A 23,660-nucleotide genomic window follows, 5' to 3' on the forward strand; every position below is an offset into this window, starting at 1 on the left:
CATCTGTCCTGTTATCTGTCCTGCCCATATATGCTCTGTGAGGACAGATGCCCTCTCAGGATGGTTCAATATCCCATCTCAAGTGCCTACCACAGTGCTTGGCACATAGTAGGGACACAATGCATTATATCATTGGATAGATGGATACACACATGGATGCTTGAATAATGAGGACGGGTAATGCATGAAAGGATGATGGATGGATGTCTGATACAAGGAAGGATGACAACTGAAGTGTGGATGGTGGATGGTGGATGGATGGATGGATGGATGATGCATGGATGGATGAATGAATGGATGAATGAATGGATGGATGGGTGGATGATGAATGGATGATGGATGATGGATGGATGGATGGATGATGGATGGATGATGGATGGAAGGATGAATGGATGGATGATGGAGGGATGGATGGATGGAGGGAGGGAGGGAGGGATAGATGGATGGATGGTGGAGGGATGGACAGATGGATGAATGGATGGAGGGATGGATGGATGATGGATGGGTGGATGATGGATTCATGGAAGAATTAAAAAGAGCATTCTCTACTTGAAGGAAAACTAGAAACCTTTCTGGGGAGGGATGAGGCCTCTTGGAGTCAGGAGTCCAGATTCAAACGCCAGCTCTGCCATTGACTTGCTGTGTGATCTTGGGCACATTACTTCATCTCTGTGAACCCCATGTTTATGGTAGGAATCTGTTTCCCCAGGCATCTAAACCCTAGGATTTAATGTAAAGGTGGCTCTAGACACAGGGTAAAGGGTCCCCATGGGGGTCATGGTGCCTTAGGGCCCAGGTGTGAGGGCCTGTCTCTCTGCAACCAAAGAAGCCTGCCAGCCCAGCTCCATCCTGACCCTGCCCCCCAAGACCCAGCCTCGGCTCTAGGCTACCCCCCTACACACCTCAGTGCCTGGCCCTGGCCCCAGCACCACCCCCAGGGCTGTATCACCGGCAGGATCCTTGAGGACCCAATAGGGCGGGGCCCCGAGGGAGCAGCCCCAGCCTGGAGAGCCACTGGCCTCCACACACAGCACGAGAGCAGGTTAGGTTCAACAAGGATTTATTGAGCCCTTGCTGTGTGCCCGCTGTGTGTCTCCCACCACAGTGCTGGGGCCTTGTCCCTCCTTCAGGGCCCCCACTCCCTGCCCCGAGCAGGGCCCTGCACCACTGGGCACCTCCTGAACCTCCTGGCTGGCTCGTGGGTCCCCAGGCTTTCCGTGGCTGATGTCTGTCTTTCCTGGCATCCCCACTGCCCCCAGAAGGGCTCTGCATGTGATGGTGGTGAGAACTAGAAGCTGCTGTCCCAAAGTCCCTTTGTGCAGCCCTGTGCATTCCCTCGGGCCACCCTGGTCCCTGTTCCAGGAGCCTGAGACCCAGGCTACAGGTCTGTTGTGTCCCACACAGGTCAGCTGAGTTCACAGCACACAGGCCAGGCTTCTGGGGGTGCCAACCGGTGGTCCTGTCGCAGGGGCTGGGGCCAACGACAGCCTGAGGTCTGGGGGTCAGGCCAGGCCTCAGTCACACCCAGTGCCCCAGGACCCAGCACTGGCGGTTCAGCTCTGGCACCTCCTGGGCAGAGCTCCGGGGCCAGGAATCTCCCATGCGTGGCTGGTGTCCTGCCAAGAGACACGGTGGTCAGCACTGACAGCTGCATTTCTCCACCTCACCCTAGCCGCCCACTGCCCCACCTGCACAGGCATTAACCACCTCTAGCTTCCAGGCCTGTCACCTGCCCTCAAATACTCCTACCCACCCCCCCACCTAGCAACCCACACCCAGCTCACCACCTGGTCCCAGCTTTCCCTCCATCTCCTGCACACCTAGCTCTCTACCTCATCCCATGTACCCCTCATCCACCCATCTCCCCACCAGTCCATCAGTACCTAGAGAAACATGTGCCCATATCCACTGCCATCCACTCACCACCCCACCAGGACACCCACTGCTCCACTCACACACTCTTCCTACCCACAGCTCTCCCACAACCCCCAAAGCCGCTCGTGCACCTCCCAGCCCAGCATGCCAGCACACCCACATTGTGTATCCGTCCTCCTGCCACTCCATTAACACAGCTTCTTACGCATGCATCTCCCCATTACCCAAGCCATCCACTCATCTACCCACCCGTCCACCGCCTACTCGCCTGGTTCCCAACCTGCTCACACCCACTAACTCACCAAGCGTCCAGCCCCCACGCATCTGCCCCCCAACCCTCCCGCCTGCCCACTAACACACCAACACACCCTCCCAGCAACCCACCTGGGCCCTGCTCACCCACTGCCCTCACTCACCCACCACATGGAGCCATCTGCCCAGTCAGGCAGTCTCCCCACCCCCTGTCCACCTTCCTTCTCCGTTTGCCTACACAGACCCTCAGTCCACCACCCCGTCTCTCACCTGCCCACCCATCTACTCACCCACCCAGGCCAGCCGTCATGTAGCCACCTCCCCACCGCCCATCCACCTGCCACCACCATGGGCTCGAGGAGCTGCAGGAGGGTCAGAAGGAGAGCAAGTGTAGACGGCCGCAGCCAGTCCTTCCTGGACACCAGGGACAATGAGAGCTTGGGTGCGCCCACAGCCAAGTCTGGGCAGGGCCCAGACCCAGACAGGGGCAGGGACTGTCCCCCTCCTGCCGCTGCCACATCTCCTGACAGCCTCGGAAGCTCACTCCCTGCCTTGGTGTGAGCGTCTCCTGAAAGTCTTTCTGACACGTCAGGACCATGTACCCACTATGAACTAAACCCTCAGGGACCAGCCCATGTCACCCCTCCTGCAAGAAACCCACTGGCATCTTCTCCCCTGCCCTCTGGGTCTTCCTCATTTGGAGCACCCAGTCCATATGGCATGCCCCAGCTGTGTCCCTATTAGACTGAGAGCCCAGGAGAGTGATGGCTCAGCTCCTGGCAGATGCTCCTTAGTGAAAGCAGGGCAGTGAGCCTGGCATGGTGGAAGGCCTGGAGGGCAAAGGAGAAAACGCAGTGACTGAGCTTTCATATTCTCTATGCCCTACTAGATTCCAGTTTCACAAACCTGTGAGGCAGCTACCACCCATTTTACAGATGAGGAAGCAAGGCTCAGAAAGGATGAGCAGCCACCTTAGGGTTCACAGCTATGACGGAGCTGAATCAAATCAATTTCTCCCTGATTCCAAACTTCTACATTAAATTTGTTCCATGCTGTTTTGTTTCCCTACTCTGAACTCTAATGGATGGTCAGACAGGTTTTTTACCACAGGCCCCTTGAGGTGCGAATTCCCACTGAAGCCAAGCTCCTGCTTGCCCATCACCAAGGACAGGCAGCTCATTACTCTTCTTTCAGCTCCAAAGCAGCTTTGATTGTTGGGAGAGTCTTTCTAATGACAGAGGCTGGAAAGCAACTGGCAAGATGGAGATGGTTGTGGCAACAGTAGTGGGGAGGCACATTTTTTTTTCCTTTGGCTTTTTTCCCCCTGTTTTTAATATTCTTTAATGTTGGCACTTTGCTAATTTTACTAGTATTCTTAAAATGGTCGGAAAACATTTGGCAAACATTCTGGAATTGTTTGGCCTCAGGAAAAACATTTGTTTTGGCCCCAGTCACTGAAACAGTTGCATTCCTTGGAAATGCTTGCTGCCAAGATACAGGTGTTTGGGATTTTTTTTTTTTTTTAATCTAGAAGCAAATATTTGGTGCACAGAAAGGTCTGATTGTTTTTCTGAATGAATGTTTAGAAGTGATTGTAGCTGTTCTTACCATTGCCAACAGGCAGAGAACCATGGAGAGTTTATTGGAACAGAGAGAAAGAGATCGTTTACTTTTAAGGGAAAAGGCCACAACCCCTGTTCTTCCTTGAGTTAAACTCAGGCTCCTTGTCCCCTGGAGCCTTGGAGCCCTCCTTTCCTCACCAGCCTCCCACGAGGGGCTTGGGCCCCAGAGCCAATTACAGTGGGTGTGGGGGCTCTGTCCTCCCCATCCCTGAGGAGCGCCCCACCCGTAACCATGACTCCCTGCTCACATCCCTTCTCCTGGTCCCTTTACTATGGGGCCAGTCACCAGACAGAGGAGAAAAAAAACAGCACCTTATACTATATAGATTGGGGAGTCCCACCTCAAAATGTCTATTGGGCCCAAGGAAATGACATAAATGGCTAAAGTGGCCAGAAGCAGCCATTCCTCAGCTCTGGCCAATTATTGCCAAAGGAAATGTGGGCTCAGATCTTCCAAAAAGTTCAGAGATCTGAAAATTGGAATTTCAAAATAAAATCTCCTGGTTTTTAAATGATGACAACTAAGACTTCTAAAACATTTTAAGCCATCTGTAGCCTAGGAGCATCTCTCAGGCTGGACTCCTCCCACAGGAGACCATTTCTGACCTCTGACTCTTTCCCAGCCTGATGTTTGTTCCGCAGCTCTGCCTCATGGATTTGCACATTCTGGTGCCTTCACTGGGGGCCCTTCCCCACTGTTCTCTGGCTGTTGAGCCCCTCACTTCTCCTTCAAATGCTCCCTCCCAAGCCGAGGCCCTGCTCCCCCCACCCTGTGACCCTGCAGCGCCCTGCGTGCCCCCCTCTGCCCCACCCCATGCTTGTCGCTTCCTGCGTGTTGGGCTGACCTCCCCAACTAGCCTGGGGATTCGGTGCCGGGAGGGACCAGGGACCGGGTCTGCTTCATCCTGGAGTCCTCAGCCCCCGGCACCTGGCCCGGCACAGAGCACGTCCTGAACTGACTTCTTATAACAAATGAAGAGACCACAGAGGAAGCGCATGGACGGATCCCTAAGCTTGGAGGGTGAACTCCACCCACCCCTCCTGCTCTGACATCTTGTCCATTATGGGAGGCTCTTCACTCAGCCTCTCCCTTTCTGGGGCCAGGCCCAGAGGGGAAAAAAACTGTACTTAGAGCCTATCAGGGGTTCACATCCAGTCTCTACCACTTACAGCCTGTATGAACTTTTTCAAAGTGGTGTGGCTTTTGACAAGTGACTTCACCTCTCTGAGCCTGCAAGTGGAAGTAAGTTACAAAAGGCCCAGCAGGCCCAGCAAACCACCTGCTGCAAGTTCTTCATTATCAGACCTCAGATAGATGGGAAAATAACAAATCCAGACGGCAGCTAAATTCAGCAACCTCTTTTTACAGATGGGGAAGCTGAGGCCCATGTGTGGGAAGAGATCTGCCCAAGGTCCCTCTCACCGGGTTGGCAGCAAGCGCTGTTTCAAATTCCCTTGGAACCTCCCAGGCTTACAAAACATGTGTCCCCATAGGAGGTTCTCATAAGATGAGGTCTCTCTTCCCTTTTTAATCCAAATGGCAAAACATAAACATATTTAATGTTCAGTCTCCTCCAGCTCTAATTTCTCAATCCTACAGTGAGAAATCAATCTCCAAGTCACCAGGCTCTGCGGAGATCAGCTCTCGGCGCTGCTGAATTGTATGAAATCACACCCGTGGATCCACAATGGATTCACTGGGCCGGAAGGGCCCTTCATGAAAGACCAAGAATGCCAGTGCCCAAAGATGTGCAGATGGGGACTGGAGGCACTTGGAGCGGAAGGACTTGTCTGAGCTGATAACGGAATTAGTGGGCTGGTGAGGCCTTGGGGTGGCTGGCTGGCTGGCAGTGGCATTCCTGACCCACAGCAGCCCAGCCTGGGACGGAAGAGCCAGGTGGACCCCACCACCTGCTGTCCAAAGTGCGGAAGGCCTGCCTTCAGGACTTGTGGACCCATCCAGACCCTACTGTCTGTCTACCCAGCTTTGAGCCCTTACCTCTAGAAAGAGGTGGGATGTGGGGAGTGATGGAGAAATGAACCAAGGTTGGCACTGAGGCGTCTGGCTTTGGAGACCCTCAGCTCATGACACCATCAAATCCCTCTTCCATTGCCTAAAATATCACAACCTCAGCGAAGGCATCCTGACAGCCTGTCCAAGTCACCTGCCCTGTAAATCTATGCCTCAAGGTGCTTCAAGAACTCCATCATAGTTGGTAACATCCCATTTCCGCTAAAGGCTTATGTAACATGAGGACTGGCTCTGCTTTTACTCGTGGGGTGTCCCCAGCACCTAGGACACTTCCAGGCACAAAGCTGACAGTGTAGCTCTGTTGATGAATAAACAGTGGAAGATTCAGGAAGAAGAGCAGGTTTGCGTGGGATCCATGTGGAGGGGAAAGATGGTTTGCTCAGCTACCCTGGGGGAGGGCCTCTCAGGAGATGGGATGGGGACCCTTCCCTTCTCTTTTTGTCTGTCTTCTGTGAGCTCAGTGTTCTGGACCATAACACTCTCTTCGCCTCTCCCCCACACTTGGGATCAGGCTGAGTCCAAGTAACCTGCCACCCTCCCTAGAGCCATTGATCCCTTCATTTCCTTGTTAAACATTTGTTGAGCACTTACTATGTGTCAGCCTCTGTACTGGGTGCTAGGTCTACAGACACAAATGAGAGGCTGACCTGCCCTCTGGGTGCTCACGTCTAGTGAGGGAGTTAGACACACATATGAAGAGGCGTGCCAGGGCCGTTCACTGTGCCCCATGCCCACTGGCTCATTTAACCCCCAGAAATATGAGTTAGGTGCTGTTACTATGCCCATTTTACAGAAGAGGCAACTGAAGTCCAAATAGGTTAAGTCTCTGGTCCAAGGTTTGACTGCTGGGATTTTAGTTCCTGGGCCCCACCTCAAACCAAAGGCTGGGCTTGTAACCACCATAAAATTCTGCCTTATAGACATGAGCACCAGGACAGGAAAATGTGTTGCTGAACATGACCATCTCTGCAGGGGGTGAGGAAGGGACTGGTTTTCCTTCCCAGACAATTGACGTGGACTTTGAAAGTGTTGCAATGCTCACAACTCCACTAGTAGGGTTTGTTTTTTCACCAAGTGGAGGAAGATCCAGATCATTTCAGGCAGAAGGAACATGGTGTGAAATAGGTTCTTGGCAGGTAAATGAGGTTTTCAGGAGGTGTGAAAAACCTTCCATGTTGGTGGCTGAAGAGCAGGACACATGGGGCTAGAGGCAAGGAGGGGAGGGCTGTGGTTGCAAAAGCTGCTGGGTGCCAGGGCTCAAAGGTCCATTAAGACTCATCCTATACTTGGAGTTTCTGCCTTATCAACAATTTACCTGATACAGATTCCTGGGTCCTGCCCAAACCCAGGAAATGGAATCTCCAGGGAAATCTGTATTTTAACAACTGCCCCCAAGTGTTTCAGAGGATCAGGTCTGATTGGAGGAGCACTGCTTTGGGCAAAACCGGGCATAAAAATGAATAATAATGGCACAGCTTTAGCTTGGAGTCTCCCAGACTTGTGACCCAGGACAAATGACTTTGTTTCTGGTAACCCATGCATCTCAGCCGTAAAATGGAAATACCGGAATGAGGGCTAAGTGAGCTAAATCATTCCCCAGAAATATACTGATAACCAGCTACATGCGAGGCACCAGAGCTGGCCCGCAATTCATGACATTTTCATTCTATCAAGGGAGAATTAGCAAAGGACTCTGAGAGGGATGAGAGGTTGAGAGAAAAATGACACAGAAACGAGGTGACAAAAGCAGGCCTCTACGGGAATGTGCGAGAGGGGTTGGCACAGTGCCTGACACCCCAGGGATGCCATCACAGGAAGTTTGGAGCCAGGAGGGGTTGGGGACAGGATCAAGTTTGTGTTTTAGGAGACTGGAGTGTAGGGAAATTGGCCTTAGAAGCAGTCATTTCCATCCAGAAGCTGCTGAATAGTTAAGTAAGCGACAGAAGGCAGGCTCATACCTGCAGCAGCTCCAGAGGAACAGGCATTGGCCCAGCGGAGGGCTGCTCAGAATGTGATCTGTGGAAAAGCAAAAGCAGCCCCACTGGGAACTTGTTAGGAATGCAGACTCCCAGGCCCCACCCAGCACTCCTGAGCCAGAAACTCAGATGGGCTTGGCAACCAACATTTTAAGGAGCCCTCCAGGCAATCCTGATGCTAATGTTGGCTTGGATTTCTCAACCACCAGCTCCAGGTTCTCAGATATCCCCAAGCTGCATGCCTGTCTGTGTGCCCAGTAAGTTGGCATTGATATTTATTTCAGAAATACTGTTTCCATTTTAATAAAGGAAGCCAAGCAGTACTGTATTGGATTTGATTTTGACCTAATAAAAATGCCAAGTTGCTCTGGGACCAGAAAAGTCTTCCTTAAAATTCCCCTTTGTTATTTTGAGGGTAGCAGCCACAGAGACCCATCTAGACAGAGCTCCCAGAAGCCCCCTCTGCACCCAGCAAGTGACAGCATCTTGCCCAACCCAGCTTTACAGGCACACCTGGTAAAATCAAAAGCTTGTCTCTGGCATTGAACTTGACAGATGCAATCAGCTGTAACCCCCAGTTGCCCCTGAAAGGAAGATGCAGACACCTGGACCATATGGCAGCACTGCCTCCCTCAAATGTCACATCTAATGTGCTCCCGAGCTAGCTGCTGGCACTGCAAAGCCCTGAAGGCAATTTTCAAAAGCAAACTCTCTCCTCAGGAAAAGAAAACTGTGGCAGAATCTGTACCATGGTAGCCCAAGAAAAGAATAGCAACTTTTGGAGCAGTTGAGACAACCACAAGTTCGTGCAACTTTATGAAAAGTGGCTGCTCGGGAGGGAAATGGAGAAACATGGAGGTCTAGAGCCAGCCACTGAGCACTTCCTTTGCACTACACAGTGCTCTAGGCTCTTGGGATACAGATGTGGATAAAAGGGTGCCTATTCCCTGGAAATTATCGGGAGAGGGAATGAACAAAGCCAAGTATGTAAATATAAAAGATAATTTCAGAAGGGCAGATGCTATGAAGGAGAGAAAATGATATGGGGACCACTAGGGAAGCTGGTGCAGGTCAGGGAAAGCTTCCTTGAGGAAGTGGTCTTTTGGCTGAGACTGAGACTTCAGATGAGACAAAGCCAGTCATGCAAAGATTTGGAGGGAGAACATTCCAGACAAAGAGAGCAGCAAGTGCAAAGGCCCTGTGAAGGGAATGTTTTGCATGTTCAAGAAAGACACAGGCCAGCGTAGCTGAAGCAGACTGAAGGAGAGGAGACTGAGAGGAGTTTGGGGGTTTAGGGAGCCAGAACAGGAATGGCCTCAGGGGGGGGAAAGATGTACAACAAGCTGAGTTGTATGTCCCAGGAGACCAGAGATCTCAGCCAAGTCAGCTCCTTAGTTTTTCCCAATGATACAATCGGAATAACCATCTCTCCCTCCCAGGGCTGTGCCAGCCATCAGATGAGATGGCTGCGAAGTGCTTCACAGAGACGTGCTAACAGTCATCCTTTAATAACGTGGGCTCCCTCACATTCCTTCTCCCCCGTTCCTCCTGCCCGCAAGTCAGCCCACCACAAAATCTGAGCAGCTGCTGGGTGCAGAAATATTGCAAAACTCAGCCAGGCATTTCCAAAATATTTTCTTGGCCAAAACCCCACTAGCAGCTAAGAGGCTGCATTCTGGAGATGGTGGTACTTCCCTAGAGGGTCTGAGCAGGCTGCTTTTCTAGTCCATAAGCTTTGTGAGGACCAAGTCCACATACGGCTGGGTCCCGAATCCCCATATCCTGTCTGGGTGTTCTGGAAGATGGGGTGTGCCCGGCACATGAAGCCCCTGGCTGACATTTGACAGCTCACCCTGGTGGCTTGGGGTTTGGGCTCTGGAGCCACACTGGGAGCAAATCCCAGCTCTGCCACTTCCTTGCACAGCCATACCCTCCCTGGGCTTCACTTTCCCTGTCTGTAAAATGGGACTGTATTTAGGGTGAAATGAATTGACAAATGGAAAGCCCTGAGAATACACACAGGGGTGAGCTATTATCATCAGATCTGGTGGGTGAGTCCTTCTTGTAGGCTATTTTCATAATCAAGACCAGGTATTGTCATTACAGCTATAGAATCCAAGCAAGTTGGATTGCCTCTGGCCGAGTGTCCCTGCCCTCTCCAGGACCCCATCCTCACCCAGAGCTGACTGAGGGTCCATGCCTCTGCTGTCACAGAGCCTGCATTGACCCCAGTTTAGCTCGGGCCACATGACAGTCTGGGAACATGCCTTATTCATCTCCATGTTCCAGAGCCCAGTATGGGGTCCAGCCCAGGGAAGCCTCTTTAGTAAAAAGTTATCGAATAAATGAATTAATAAATGCCTTTCACATGGCCCCTGTAGCAGCCCACCAAGGATGAGTAAGTGACCAGAGCTCCGGTGTGGGTGTCCTGGCCTACATTCAGCAGACGCCTCCCTCCGTTCTGACAGCAGACGGGAGCTGCTTCTTCCTCATTTCACCTCAGTCCCCGGCGCGGCCGCTGGCCCTGGAGAATGACAGCCAGTCCCGCTACCTTGGCTACCGGACAGAAGGCGCACCAGGCACAGGTGCTCTGAAGTCTGAGGTTCCTTTCTTCCTAGAGAAACTGGGATTTGGAAAACCTCTAGGGCCGCTGACAGCTTTTCAAAGTCCTTTCCTCACCACCTTCCATGGCCTTTCTGTGAACCCCAGGGCGTTGGGACCTCATCCCCAGCTCTCCCCACTCACCTCTCTTCCTAGATGACCTGACAGTCCCAGGGCTTCGATTATCTCCATTCCCAACCCTACCCACCCCTCAGACTCAACACAGCAGAGCACCATTGCACCCCACAAACGTCTCTTCTTCTTATGCTCTAATTGGTGACACGCGACCCATGACTGCTGGAGCAAAGCTTCTGTGCACATCCTACGCTCCTCCCTGTCCCATCCCTGTCCCATCCCTCACCTCGAATACCACAGGCTGGTGTTGTGGGCACCCCTGGGGTGGAGCACACTGCTGACTTCCAGCTAGGGCTTTCTCTGCCCCCCGCAAGAGAGTTCCTACACCCACCCCACTCCACGGAGCCTGCAAACAATGACCCCGGGGAGTTACCGTCCTGTCCCGGGGCGGTAACTCACACGTACTGCTCTGTGCTGGCGCCCCCGGTTCTGGAGCTGGACCCGGGATGGAAGCTGGCTCCATAATGTGCCTTTTTACTGCTGCCTGCCTTTCCCTGCTTAGTTTCCTCCTCTGCTCCTACTTACGTTTTCTGGACCCAAATAAGTACCTAAATAAGGTACTTGCTGTTGAATCCTTATCTAGGCCTCTGCTTCTGGGGGAACCCAAACTAAGACTCTCTGGTAATTCTTCAAGAAAAGAGTTCTTGGATCTGCCCTCTTTTATCTCCGTGGTCACAGGTCAGGCCACCGTTGTCTCTCCCGGGAATGACTGCGCAGCTTCTAAGCTGGACGGCTGGCCACTCATTTTGCCCCCCTCGGATCCTTTTCCCACACTGCAGGTGGATGGACGGATGGATGAACACAGAGATATAAATTAATATATAGATATAGACACAGATACAGACACAGGTAAGTAATCTGGGTATGTCTCGTCCATGCTCTACTCTAGCACAGAGCCCTGGCACGGAACCACGGCGTGTGAGCCCAGCCCCCGTGCCAGTGCCCCCCTCGTTCCTTGGGCAGCCCTCAGGGCTCTGGCTAGCTTCCGGGCTGCTGCCGTCTACAGGGGCCTCTTCCCTTGGAGTGAAGACCAGACCCCTCCTCTTCCCCAGCCAGGCCTCCTCCCACGCTTCTCACCACACCCATGTTCTCCCTCTGCGCTGAGCCATTTCTCAGTTAACAAGATTGCAGGATTTTGCGTCAGACAGATCTGAGTTTAAATTTTGCTGTCTTAGTGTAGGTGTCCCCAGAGGCAGACCCTGAGGCAAGGATTGGAGTATAGGAGAGATAAGGTGCAGGGCCACTGGGCGGACAGCAGGAAAGGGGGACAGAGGAGGAAAGGTGGCCAGCCCAGAGAGGGCTGCTGAGCTGGGAACACCTGCCTTGGATCCTGTCATGGACTGTGCAAAACACAACCCTCAAGGGGCAGGGGGAGCTTCCCCACTAATCACTTTCAATGGCTGTGGGTGGGGGAAGCCCTCAGGCACAGAGATGTGGCTAGTGGCAGCTGTAAGGCACTGGAGCTTTCTAAAAGGTCTGACAGATGTGGGCAAGGCAGTGACAGGGTGGGCTGTAACTGCTCTGCCACCCTGTAGCTAAGCTGTGTGACCTTGGGCAAGTTACTTCACCTCTCTGAGTCTTAAATTCCTTATCTCCAAAACTGCAAAGTGGAGTAATCCCTGTTGTCAGAGTTGGGGGTCAAGAAGACTACAAGATTGGGCGGGAAAGGCTCTTAGTACCAGCTGGGGTGAGCAGGGAGCACATGGTAGGCTTCAGCAGGCTCAGCTGAGATTCTGCCATTTTAACTTTAATCTTATATCAGTTTTTTCCTCTTCTATCTGGAGCAAGGCCCTTTCTCTCCTTTTACCTCCCCCTTGCTTTCTAGTCCAGACATTTGTTTTCCTACTAGGTGCCCTAGATTCTGTCCATAGCATCCCCCACAGTGAGGCGTGTGAAGTCGAAGCAATCCCAGCTGCCAGAAGCAGGCACAGCACAAACAAATCTTGTCCACTGTCACCTCCCTGACTTGGTTAGTTCAGCCCCAGAGCTATTCTCCCTTCAGGACACTGGCAAGCCGCAGCCTGGGCTTGAGCTGCAGCTTGCTGGCCTGCTAGGCACCACACTGTCCCTCCTGCTTGCTCAGCATTCCATCCCCAATGTGCAGGCTGTGGCTGCTGCATGCAGATGACTTTCTATGCTAAGATGTTAGTCTCAGTTTCCCCATCTGTTGTGTGTGTCTGTGGGAGCAAACAGGAGTGCAGGGAGAGGCTGGCCTGGCTCTCCAGGGTTCTTTCTCCTTGGATAGCCCACAGAGCCGTAGCACAGGCTCCTACCAATGAGGCCACTTACGGGCAGGGTATCTCTCATGGCGGCAAGCTAAACGAAGGTCCTCCTCCTCAGTCCCATCTCCCTTCTCGATCCTAGAAAGAAAAGAACCCAAAAGCCTGTGTAAGACAGAGCAGGCTGAGCTGGCAAAGTCCCAGGACCTGAAAAAGTAGTCCTATCCCTTTGGAGAACATTTTGCAAAGCACCTTTGACCACAGCGCCATGGGTCTTCACCACAGCCCTGTGAAGTGGGTGTCATTATCTCCATTTTATTGATGAAGAAACTGAGGCACCAGAACGTGATGTGGCCAATCAGGTGCCGTGCAGCTAATAAATTAGAGGAAGAGCAAACCTATATGCTCTCATAACAAATGTTCGACTTTGTGCAAATGGTGTATTACAAAAGAATGTGCACAATTAGATTTGTTTTAAAAATTATACACTGATAAAAAAAATTTATACACTGATATACAAGATTATTTGGCAGAATATATGCCAAAAGGCTAATGGTGACTCACCCTAGATAACAAGAATATAGAGGATTAAGTCTGCAGCCTTCTTTTTGCTTACCTCTATTTTCTGATTTTGGGGCAATGGGTTTTCACTGGCTGTGTCACTTTTCTTAACTAAATTAAAACACTTCCTAAAGACATCCCTACATCCATTTGAAACCCAGATAAATTCCAGGGCTCACACGGTCCAGTTGTGCATCACATTCAGAGAAACACAATCTAGTCCCTTGAAAGTTGAAACAATTCTGATCATCAGTGTATCTCCTAAAGAACACTGAAAGTACTCCTGATTCCTATCTGTGGCCGTACACCTTCCCTACATTCTCTTTGCCTTTTACTTGCCCAGCAGCTGTCCTGAAACCTCTCTCACCCCATGTGTCACTTTCAATGCTTCCCCAAAACTCTCTCCAGTGTCCTCAGCCTGGCGTCTTCCCTTTTCTCTACCCTCAGTTTCTTTCCTCCTCTACCCACTTTTCCCTTACGCAAGGAAGGCTCAGTCCTCTCCAAAGCAAATGCCCCGCCCCCGTTTTTGATTCTTCCCATCACCTCTCATTCCTGGTTGCACAGCCATGTCCAGAAGCTTGGAGCAGGAGAAGGGGACATGGGGAAGGTGGTGAATGACAAGCAAGCAATGCCAGAAATGGCCCCAGGAGAAGGGAGACTGCTCATTCATTCACTAGACAGGAATCTCCTGAGGACATCCTCTGTGAAGTTTGCACCAGCTGCTGTATGGAGGGCAGAATCGTCTGCTTCATAGCCTCTGCCCTCGGAGAGCTTCCAGTCCAGTGGGAAGACAAGCTTGCACACAGGTTAGAAAATGACAGGCATTGAATAATGCCACCCTGTCCACACCGTCCCTGCCAAGGGGCGAGGCCCGTGCTCCCCAGGGAGCAAACTCTGAACACAGTTTGCTTTGTTTACAAACATCTTCTGTAGCCTCAGTGGCCCTAGACAGTAGGAACAAAGGCCTGAGTGCCGGTGCTATGGGAAGGCAGATATCCTACAGATAGTTGATACCATGGGAAGGTTCAAGATCAGGGAAGATGTGTTTTGGTTTGTTTGTTTTTATCTTTTAGTGGAAACATGTTTCTTATTTTCCTAGTAGTAGAGGCTTATTCCAAAAAAAATTCCAACCCCAGAGAGACATCAAAGTCCTCCTGTAATTACACCTCCATGTAGTTCAATCACCACTGTTAGTAGTTTAGTGTTCATCTTTTTGTAATTAAGATCTTTTTAAATGTAAAGAGCCTCAAATTAAACATACTTTTGTAACCTGATCTTTTCTTATGCATAAATTTCTGACATCTTTCTATATCAGTACCTATAATCTCATTCTCTTTTATCCTCATAGTTGTGTTAGGCAGAAAGATAGATATGAGCAGGACAAAAAGAGGGTGGGGCCCACCAAGAACTCGGGGAGTTAATGAGATTAAGCCAGAGCTCTAGAGAGGACTCCCGCCCTTTCCAATGTGAGTTCATTCCACGAGCTCAGAATCCGGGCTGACCTTGAGGCTTGCTCCAGCTAACGCAGGTAAGAAGGAGCAGAGACATGGGACAAGCCTCATGATTAAGTTTCCTGAAAAACACCAAGATTAGCATAATAAGAACAAGAGAGACATAAGGCTAAGATTCCACTTTTGAAAGAGAATTGGGAAGTTAGATTCTTACTACTCAGCCAGTGACTTATCTTAAGGCAAGGCAAGCAGTCTTAACTGATGTGTTCCCAATACTTGGGAGTGGCCACTATTTTAGAGAGGAACCAAAGGTTTGTCCAACAGAATCACCTAGAGAACTGGCTATAGACAATGACATACTGTCTCCCACCGGAGATAAACTTCATGACACCACCTGAGCCTTTATCCCAGTCTTGATAGCCTTAAAAGACAGAATCCTAATCCCTTAAGCACACCTCCTCCTCTCTGAGGCTGCCCACACTCCCCTTTCTTGGAGTATGTATTTTCAAAAGACTTTTTACTGTTCAAGTTATTACACTTTGTCTCTGTCCGGTGGTGTGTTTTGCACTTTGCTATTCCATTCCATCTTCCAGACTTTAACCATAAGTCTTCACTCTCTCTGTCCTATTCCAGATAAACAAGTAAACCTGCCTTTGTCTGTCTTGACTCTGGCCTGCTCCTCCCTTGGAGTGTATGCAAATAAAACTTTCATTTTGCTTCACTCCTGTGTCTCTGCCCTTCAGTTCTTTGCTGCTGCAGTGGGGATAGGAACCGAGGGGAACAAACTCATCTCCCCAACAGATGCATGAAAGGATAATTAATATTCAATATCTTATTGATAGGTATTCGGGTGTTTTCCAGTTTTTTCATTCTTCCAAGTAACGTTGCATATATATCTGGCAAGGTGTTGAATTCCGCATTCCCAGAGGTGCTCCAGGCGGGAAGATCACTAATCATGAAGCTGTTGCTGAATTTGAACACTGAATGGGAGGCCTGCCCAGGTAACTGAGCCCTTCCTCACCTGGAGGCACCATCTGCCTGACCATGTGCAGTGTCCCTGGGTCAACAGATGCCAGCCCTGCTGTGTACAGGCACACCTTGTTTGATGGCACTTAGCTCATTGTATTTCACAGATATGGCATTTTTCACAAACTGCAGGTTGGTGGCAACCCTGTGCCAAGCAAGTCTATTGGCACCATTTCTCCAACATTGTTTGCTCACTTCATGTCTCTGTGTCACATTTTGGTAATTATTGCCCTATTTCTTTCCTTTGCATTATTATTGTACTTGCTACAGTGATCTGTGACCAGTGGTTACAACTCGCCAAAAGCTTGGCTGATGGTCAGCATTTTTTAGCAATAAAGTATTTTGACATTAAGGTATGTATATTGTTTTCTTAGACATAACACTATTGCACACTTCACAGACTACAGTGCAGTGTAAACATAACTTTTGTATGTATGCACTAGGAAACCAAACAGTTCTTTTGACTTGTTTATTGTGATATTCACTTTATTGAGGTGGTCTGGAACTGAAACGGCAGGGTCCCAAGTATGCTTGTACTGGGCCTCCTTCCCAAATTGTCCTGCATGAACAGCCTTAACCTCGAATGGATTCCATGATCTACCCCAGGCCCCCAGTTCTTGTGGCTACTTATCAGGAGACCAACTTCCTCCAGGCCTTGGCTCTGCTGGAAGCCTCTCTCCAGAGGACAGGGGCCCCTTAACAAAGGAAATGATGTTTAAGGACAGAAGCAGCCCTCCCCTCCCTCATCACCCAAACCTTCCTTCTAAGAAGCTCAAGGTTCAGGAGTTACCTATCAATGAACACCTGCCAATGAGTGAGCATCAGTAGGCCAGGCCTTGTGCTCTTGGGGGCCGCCGGCATGACTCAGAGAGGTCCCTGCCCTCGAGAAGCTCATGCCTGTTGTACATAAACAAATAATCACAACTTAACATGCTAAGTTTTAAGCTATAGGATGCTAAAAAAGGTTGGCAGCATGAATAACTATCTAGTCCAGGGGTTGGCAAACTTTTCTATAAAGGTCTTGGTAGTAAATATGTGAGGCTTTGCGGGCCATATGGTCTCTGTCAGAACTACTCGACTGCCCTTGTAGTTCGCAAGCAGCCCCAGACAGTAAGTAAACAAATGGGTGTTGTTTAGTAGACTGGTAATTACAGCAGGTGGTGGCCTAGATATGGCTGGCGGGAGACAGCGTGCTAACTTCTGATGGAGCCAGCCAGTGGTTCTCGAGCTGGAAGCCCACAGGCATCACCTGGGGAGCTTTCAATTATCCAGCGATTATAATGTGCAGCCAGGACTGAGAACCACTTGTGTCAGGACCAGCAGAGGCTTCACGGGGTTAATGGCGGCCGAGCTGTATCCTGAAGGCGCCATGATGACCTGCTCACCTCTCAGGGAGGGAGCTGGGACCAACGCCCCACCCGCTTGTCTTTCTGTTGGGCTGCGTTGCCATTCTGGAAAGAGCTGGTTTCCTTGCACAAACACAGACCTCTCTACCAGATCTGCCAATGAAAGTGATACTCTGCAGGCTCGCAGCAGCTGGCTGGTGAGTAGCTAAGGGCTGGCAGCAGTTACGGCAAGGGCTGAGGACCTCTGTGCAGCCCCCAGTGCTTCCTCCCTACAAGGACGAGGGGACGCCCTCCCCACGACCGAGGCCTTGGGCCCTTGCAGTGAGGAGGGATCGTGGCTGAGCACAGCTCTGCTATCGACGGCAGTGTGGCCTGTGCAGCTCCCCTGGCCACTCTCTGTGATTCGGTTTTCTGTGTGGCAATGGGCATAGTGGTGGTGGTAAGCATGATAGTACTGGCACCTGCTCACAGGGAGGACTGGAGCCCAGCACCTGGCACAGAGTGAGGGTTCAAAACAGGTCAGCCACGGCTATGTTGAACTCGTTTACTCTCCATCTTCCCCACTACATTTGCAACTCCAAGAGAAGACAATGCAGTTTGTCTCATTCTCTACTTGTGGCCTCAGGGTAGAGCACTGTGCTTGGCACAAATATACCAGGAATGCCAGATGGGAAGGAAGGGAGAGGGGGAAGGAGGAAAGCAGCCTGAGCCTGAGAGCAGCCCCCATAGGGAGGTGGCCAGCCATCCTGTAGGGATGCAGCTCTGGGCGGAAAGGAAAGGAAAGGAATGGCAGCCAGTGCCCCTAGGTGACAACTGCCTTTGATTGGAACTGTGATTTCCTGTAGGAAATATGTGCTTTCTAAAGATAGACTTTTTTTTCTTTTAACAGTGGTATGAGAAATTACCACAGGTCTCACCCAGTGCTTCATAGGGTCAGTGGGGTGGGCGTGGGGTGAAAGAGTGCTCAGAGCCGTGTGCTTCCCTCTCCCTCCGGGTCTCAGGGTCTCCTCTGTGAGCTACTGAAGTCAGAGGGCGTCTCTGTCACCTCAGAGTCTTGACCTGCTCTCCTGACAAATGGACATGATCACGCACTGACCTCAGCAGGCTTATAAGGGTTAAGTGGATTAATAAATGTAGAGCCCCCCGCTCAGCACTGCTAATCACCATCCTCATTACTGTTGCATCCTCTTCTTTATCTCTGGGGGCCTGTGTGGTCTGTCACTCTGCAGCCCCACCTCATAGGTCCAGAGGGGGAAGGGTATTATTTTAACACATTAACCAATACTCCCCGCAAAGTCACCCCACACCCGTTCCTTCCATTCCTTCCTTTAGACCTGAGCCACTTGTTGCCTCAGGAAAGGAATGTTTGGGAGAAACAGAGAAAAGGCCTCAAAGCATCAAATAGATCGGGACTCAGGGCAGAGTGGACCACAGGGGGTCACAGCACAGCCTTCTGCCCCAGAAGAGACAGAGTCTGCTGGGACTGGGGACAGGGAGAGTCAGCACAGAAGCTGAGAGTGATGCTACGGTGCCTATGAAGGTGAATGAGCCCCAGGGGAAGGGGATAGTAACAGAGGGAGCTGCTCAGACTTTTAAGTGGCAGACAAACTTACAAGATGTTTAAATCCTCAGCTGGGGTCTGTTTATACCCATTCAAACCTGTGTCCCAACCACAGAGGTACCACCACCACCATCATTGTGACCATCATCCCCATTTTATAGATGTGAGAATTGAAGCCAAGACAGACTTACAACTTGCCCCAAGTTCAGTGGTGTGCTGGCAAATATTAACAATGGGCTCTCTAATAGCAGGAAGGAGCCCCGCTCTGCAGTGTTTGCAGACTTCCGTGGGTGAGTACTCCCAGCGTGGCTTTAAAGGTGCCAGTGTGACGTCCCTGAACATGGAGACACAGGACAGACATTTGCACGCTCAGCTCTCACGCGCCTTCCACTTCCCCTCTGGCTGGCTGGTACTGAGGGGAGAGCACGGGGTTCCAGGGAGCGGCCTTTCCTTCCAGATATTCTTCCCACTCCCCCAGATTGTTTTCTGCCTCAAGGACAGTTCTGGGCTTTTTGCTTTCCCTTCACATGGCCTTGGTCAGCGATTTAAAAATGGGAGCCAGGGAAGGGCCCTGCAGTCTCCACGGTGCCATCTCTAATTTCTGGGGCCCACGCTCCTATCGAGAATAAATAGCGATTTCAAAGGACCCCAACAAAGAGTGGTGAAGTACAAGGCATTGCTGAGAAGTAATATGCAAGCCGTGAAAGTGGAAGTGGGGAAGAGGAGCTGTGGTGAACACGTCTCAGAGGCTGACTATCTCAGAAGCCGTCACAGAGGACAAAGAACACAGGGATGTTTAAAGATCCACTGGCAGCAGAACAAAGGATGATATTAAAAGGAATGTTGGCAAATAAATGAAATTAAGACCCCATGACATCACATCAGAAGTGCCATTCCAACACAGGGGGAAATAAATGGGTTTTTAAAGAGTCTTTATTTTTCTTTTCCCATTTATGAATAATATCATCATGACACAAAGCATCTGGAAAACACAGAGAAGATAAAGCTATCCCCAGTGTCCACGGCCTCCATGATCTTCGTGTTTTGTCTCCCATTTCTCCAATACTGGGTTTTAAAACAAGACCTCTGGATATTAGCACCTTGCAATTATAACTGACCCCTGAACAATGAGGGGGTTACAGGCACCAACCACCAAGCAGTCGAAAATCAGCATATAACTTTTGATTCCCCCAAAACTTAACTATTAGCCTACTAGGGACCAGAAGCCTCACTGATAAAACTGTCAATTAATGCATTTTTTGTTCTGTGTATTAAATACTGTATTCTTACAATAAAGTAAGCTGAGAAAAAAACGTGGTTTTCAAATTGTCACAAATCTTCAAAAGTTTTCCAATATATTTATTGAAAAAAAATCCATGTATAAGTGGACCCATAGAGTTTGAACCTGTGTTGTTCAAGAACTGAAACCATGTAGTTTCCAAACTGCATGGGTTAGAAATGATTACTTAGAAAAAGACATAATCACCAGCATTAGTGAAGCCCCTACTCCAACCCCCACCCACCTTCAGCAGCCTCTCAGGGGGCTCTAAGTGTCCTAAGACAACGTGAAACTCTCTAGTCTTGGTTTATCTTAAAAGCCCTTACTCAGCCAGGCCTTGGCTGCAAGGAGAGAGAACAGGTGAGCAGTACTGGGCAAACCTGAGGTTCAGCTCAGCTTCGGAAATAGGGGGAAGGGTCATGCAAGCGAGACCAATGGCAGCTCCCAGAGGGCACAGGTCACCTGGCCCATGACATGCCCAAGAGGCTCCTTTCTTTCTGCTCTATTTGGGAGTCAAAAAGGTGATCCATAAGCGTCCCTGTCCCTGTGCAGCTTGCAGGGTAATGGCAGAGTAAGAACTGAGTGCTGGGGGAGGAAACGCAGCTTGTCCACAGAGGCAGGAGAATGACCTGCCTGGGGAACTGCGGGGTCAGAGGGGTGCTGTGTGCAGGGCAAGGGGTCCAGGGTCGATGGCGACATTCGGCAGAGGCAGCACCTGGTCAGTCACAGTGAGGAGCTGACCCTCTGTCTGGGGCTGTGGGAAGTCCCTGCAGTGTTTTGGGCAGAAAGATGGGGGCAGAGGCACTCTGGTTGCTGGGCAAGAGACAGATGAGGGGGCAAATGGGATGTGGGAAGATGGGACAGGAGGTAGAGCTTGGATGAGGAGGGCGGCAGCAGGGACAGAGAGAAGGCAGCCTGCTGTGGGGAAGGCACTGGATTTGCCCTGACCTGGACCTAGGGGTAAGGACCTGCTGACTTTGGTTACTCAGGCAGGACCACCCAGGGAGAGGGGCGTGTAAATAGACTGGGGTTGGGGGAGACTATCAGGAGAGGGGCCTGGTCTTTGAAACTCCAAAGAGGGAAGACCAAGGAGGCAACCGGGTATAGAGTTAGGCGGTCAGGAGCGGAAGGTAGGAGTTTTGGTTCATGTGTGGCTGCTGAGGTTAATGTCAAATGAGAAGAAAAGAGGGCCTAGACCGACCCTGGCAGCATCTCCATCTAACAGAACAGAGGAGGGCTGTGAGCCCAGGCAAGGCTGCAGGGAGCAGATCCAGCAAGGGGTGGTGGAGGGCAGACAGTACTGGGCTGTGCTGGAGAGGGAGGCCAAGAAGTGGAGGCAGGCCCACCCCAAAGTTTCCCTACAACAGACAGGAGCAAGGCAGCAGAGCTGGTGGGGAGTGGCCCCCCTGCCTCTCTGCACCGGTCGTGGGGCTGGGTAAAGGGGCTCAGCCCCTCCACTGTAGGGCAGTGATTTTTGCCCACACCTGCCTCCCTATGTCTACCTCAGAGCCCAAAGAGGCCAGGCGCCCAAGAAGGAGGCTGGGGAGGCTTCCTACTCTACATCTCATCCTAGCAATAATCAACTGCTGCGGCCACCCCCATCCCACACTGTGGGAGGATGAGAGATGAGACCCAGGCCCAGCTCCACCTGTACCTGACTCCCACAGCACACTGAACTGCTGAGATCTTCCTAAGAACGGTGTGCATCCCCCACCTTGGCCTTTGTTCATGCTGTTGCTGTGCCTGAGAACACATTCTCCCAGCCACTACCCATCTGGCTGATGAGGGCTGGGCGGGTCTTTAAAAACCTGGCTTCGGGGTCTCATTGGTGAAGGCTTTTCTATCCTCTACCTCCCCCAGGGTGGGCCTAAGCCCTCTGCCTGTAGTCGTTTGCAGAAGACCCCAACATGGAAATTTGCTGAGCTCACAAGACCCAGAGCCAGGGGTCCAGGCAGGTCATGGAAGAGAGAGGTGGGCTCGGAGGGGCCCCAGCCCACTGTCACCATGCAGGAACAGGGGCCCAGTATGGCCAGACCCTCCACTTTCTCATGAAAAGCCAAAACCTTGATTTTTTAACATGAAATCTGATTTTTAAAACTCAGCCAAAATTTAAGAATTTGAAAACCACCATGGGGGCCAAAGCACATCTCCAGGCAGGATTCCCCAAGGGCCACTAGCTTGCTGTGTGCGCTGTGCTGCTTTCTCAGGCAGAGAGTGTGTCTTACTCACCCTTACTTGCTACTGGATGGGGAGAGGGGGAGGGGGATCCCCAGCTTTGTGTCAGAAATGTAATGGCATCATCTTATGCAATCCTATAAAGAAAACTGCAAGGAAGGTGTCGGCCCATTTTCCAGCCAGGAAAACTGAAGCTCAAATAGGTGAAGTGACTCACCTGGGCACCCACAGCTGATAGCCTACAGAGTTCATTTCAACCTTGATCTATGTCTTCATGTCTTCCACCAGGTTAGATGAATTCATACAGGCAACAGGAGCACTATATGACTTTCTGCTCCCAATGACAATATAATCATTGAGGATAGTTAATATGACTTACTGAGCGCCTGTGCTGGCGACCGAATGGAAACCAAGGAAGCCCAGCTCCCCGATCTCTCTTGTGTGTGCACATGGGAAGGAGGCCGATACAAACAAGAAAGAAAATGAATTAACAAGTGAGTTCAGAGAGGAGTACGTGCCACAGAGCAACGTGCAGCAGCCAGGGGTGATCTGACTGGGGTCGGGGAAGCTGGAAGGGCAGGGGCTCCTGGCCTGTTTCTCCCCCATCCCCATGGCTGTCCTGTCCTCCAGGCAGCAGGATGTTTGTTCAGTGATGCTAAATACCCTCTGGAGTCCATCCAACAGGTCTCATTTTCTTGCACAGTTGTTAAACCAGGTCTGAACATTAAGCATTCAAGAAAGCCCCAACTGCAAATATTTACCTTTCAGTCACAGCTTCCAACCCTCCCCCGGGAGGCCCCATTAAGATGCCCTCTTTGGGGATGACAGACGTGACACTAGGAGAGTTTGATTTCAGATGATTCTCCAAGCAGGCAATGCTGCTCCAAGCCAGGGTGATAGGATCCCCCGCTGTGCCCAAGCAAACCAACACATGTGCACGCTGGGAACCGCCCCGTGCACACATACACGCACACACATGCTCTTCTCCACACACCACAACACTGCAACCCCCCTGAAAACCGTTCAGAGCCTGCCCTGCTGACCCCACCCCCTCTACAGACCTACAATAGGCTCCTGCAGAGAAAAAAAAAATCCAGCAGGACCAGAATGGGGTGGGGGTTAGGGGCGCAAGCAGTTCAGGCCCTTCCTGCTCCATCAGCCACACAGGGCATCATCTTGTCCTCAGTCACAAGGACAGCAGAAGAGGCCTGGGTCCTGGAGGTGGGACCTACGAATGCCTCTCCTGCTGACAGGGAGGGTGTCGGGCACCACGTCACCCAGTCCTGCATTCATGGCTGGTCTCACACCTCAGCCACCCTCACCCCATGAGCCTCAGCAGACTCCCCTGGCGCATGCCCAGGTTCTTCCTCAGTGCCAGGCACAGGCCATTGACTAGCCCCAAGGACCTGCACATCACGGTGATAGACCACAGCCTGGTTCAAATGCCAGCTCTGGCACTTGCCAGCTGTGTGACCTTGGGAAGTCCCTTCACCTCTCTGCTTTTTATAGATGCAATTTTGTATAAAGTAATCATTACCAAGCTTTATAT

General features: G+C 51.1%; 1 protein-coding gene across 11 annotated transcripts in view; it reads right to left on the bottom strand.

Annotated features, from left to right (window-relative positions):
- Nucleotides 1–1,043: 1,043 nt before the first annotated feature.
- The window catches only part of GSG1L (GSG1 like), a 225,638-nt gene continuing 203,021 nt past the window's right edge, over nucleotides 1,044–23,660 (bottom strand). For 3 of the 11 annotated variants that reach the window (XM_057487081.1, XM_057487080.1, XM_057487076.1), the window contains 2 exons: nucleotides 12,783–12,853; nucleotides 1,044–1,616 (listed from right to left, as the gene is read on the bottom strand). In XM_057487081.1, coding sequence (XP_057343064.1) covers nucleotides 1,519–1,616; nucleotides 12,783–12,853 — 169 coding nt within the window. In that variant the 3' untranslated portion in view covers nucleotides 1,044–1,518. Of the gene's footprint in view, nucleotides 1,617–12,782; nucleotides 12,854–14,743; nucleotides 14,847–23,660 lie in introns of those variants that run through there. The other 8 variants (XM_057487079.1, XM_057487075.1, XM_036916870.2 and 5 more) reach the window with 6 other exon arrangements.

Source organism: Manis pentadactyla, chromosome 10 (assembly GCF_030020395.1).
Source record: "Manis pentadactyla isolate mManPen7 chromosome 10, mManPen7.hap1, whole genome shotgun sequence".
Taxonomy (NCBI): Eukaryota; Metazoa; Chordata; class Mammalia; order Pholidota; family Manidae; genus Manis; species Manis pentadactyla.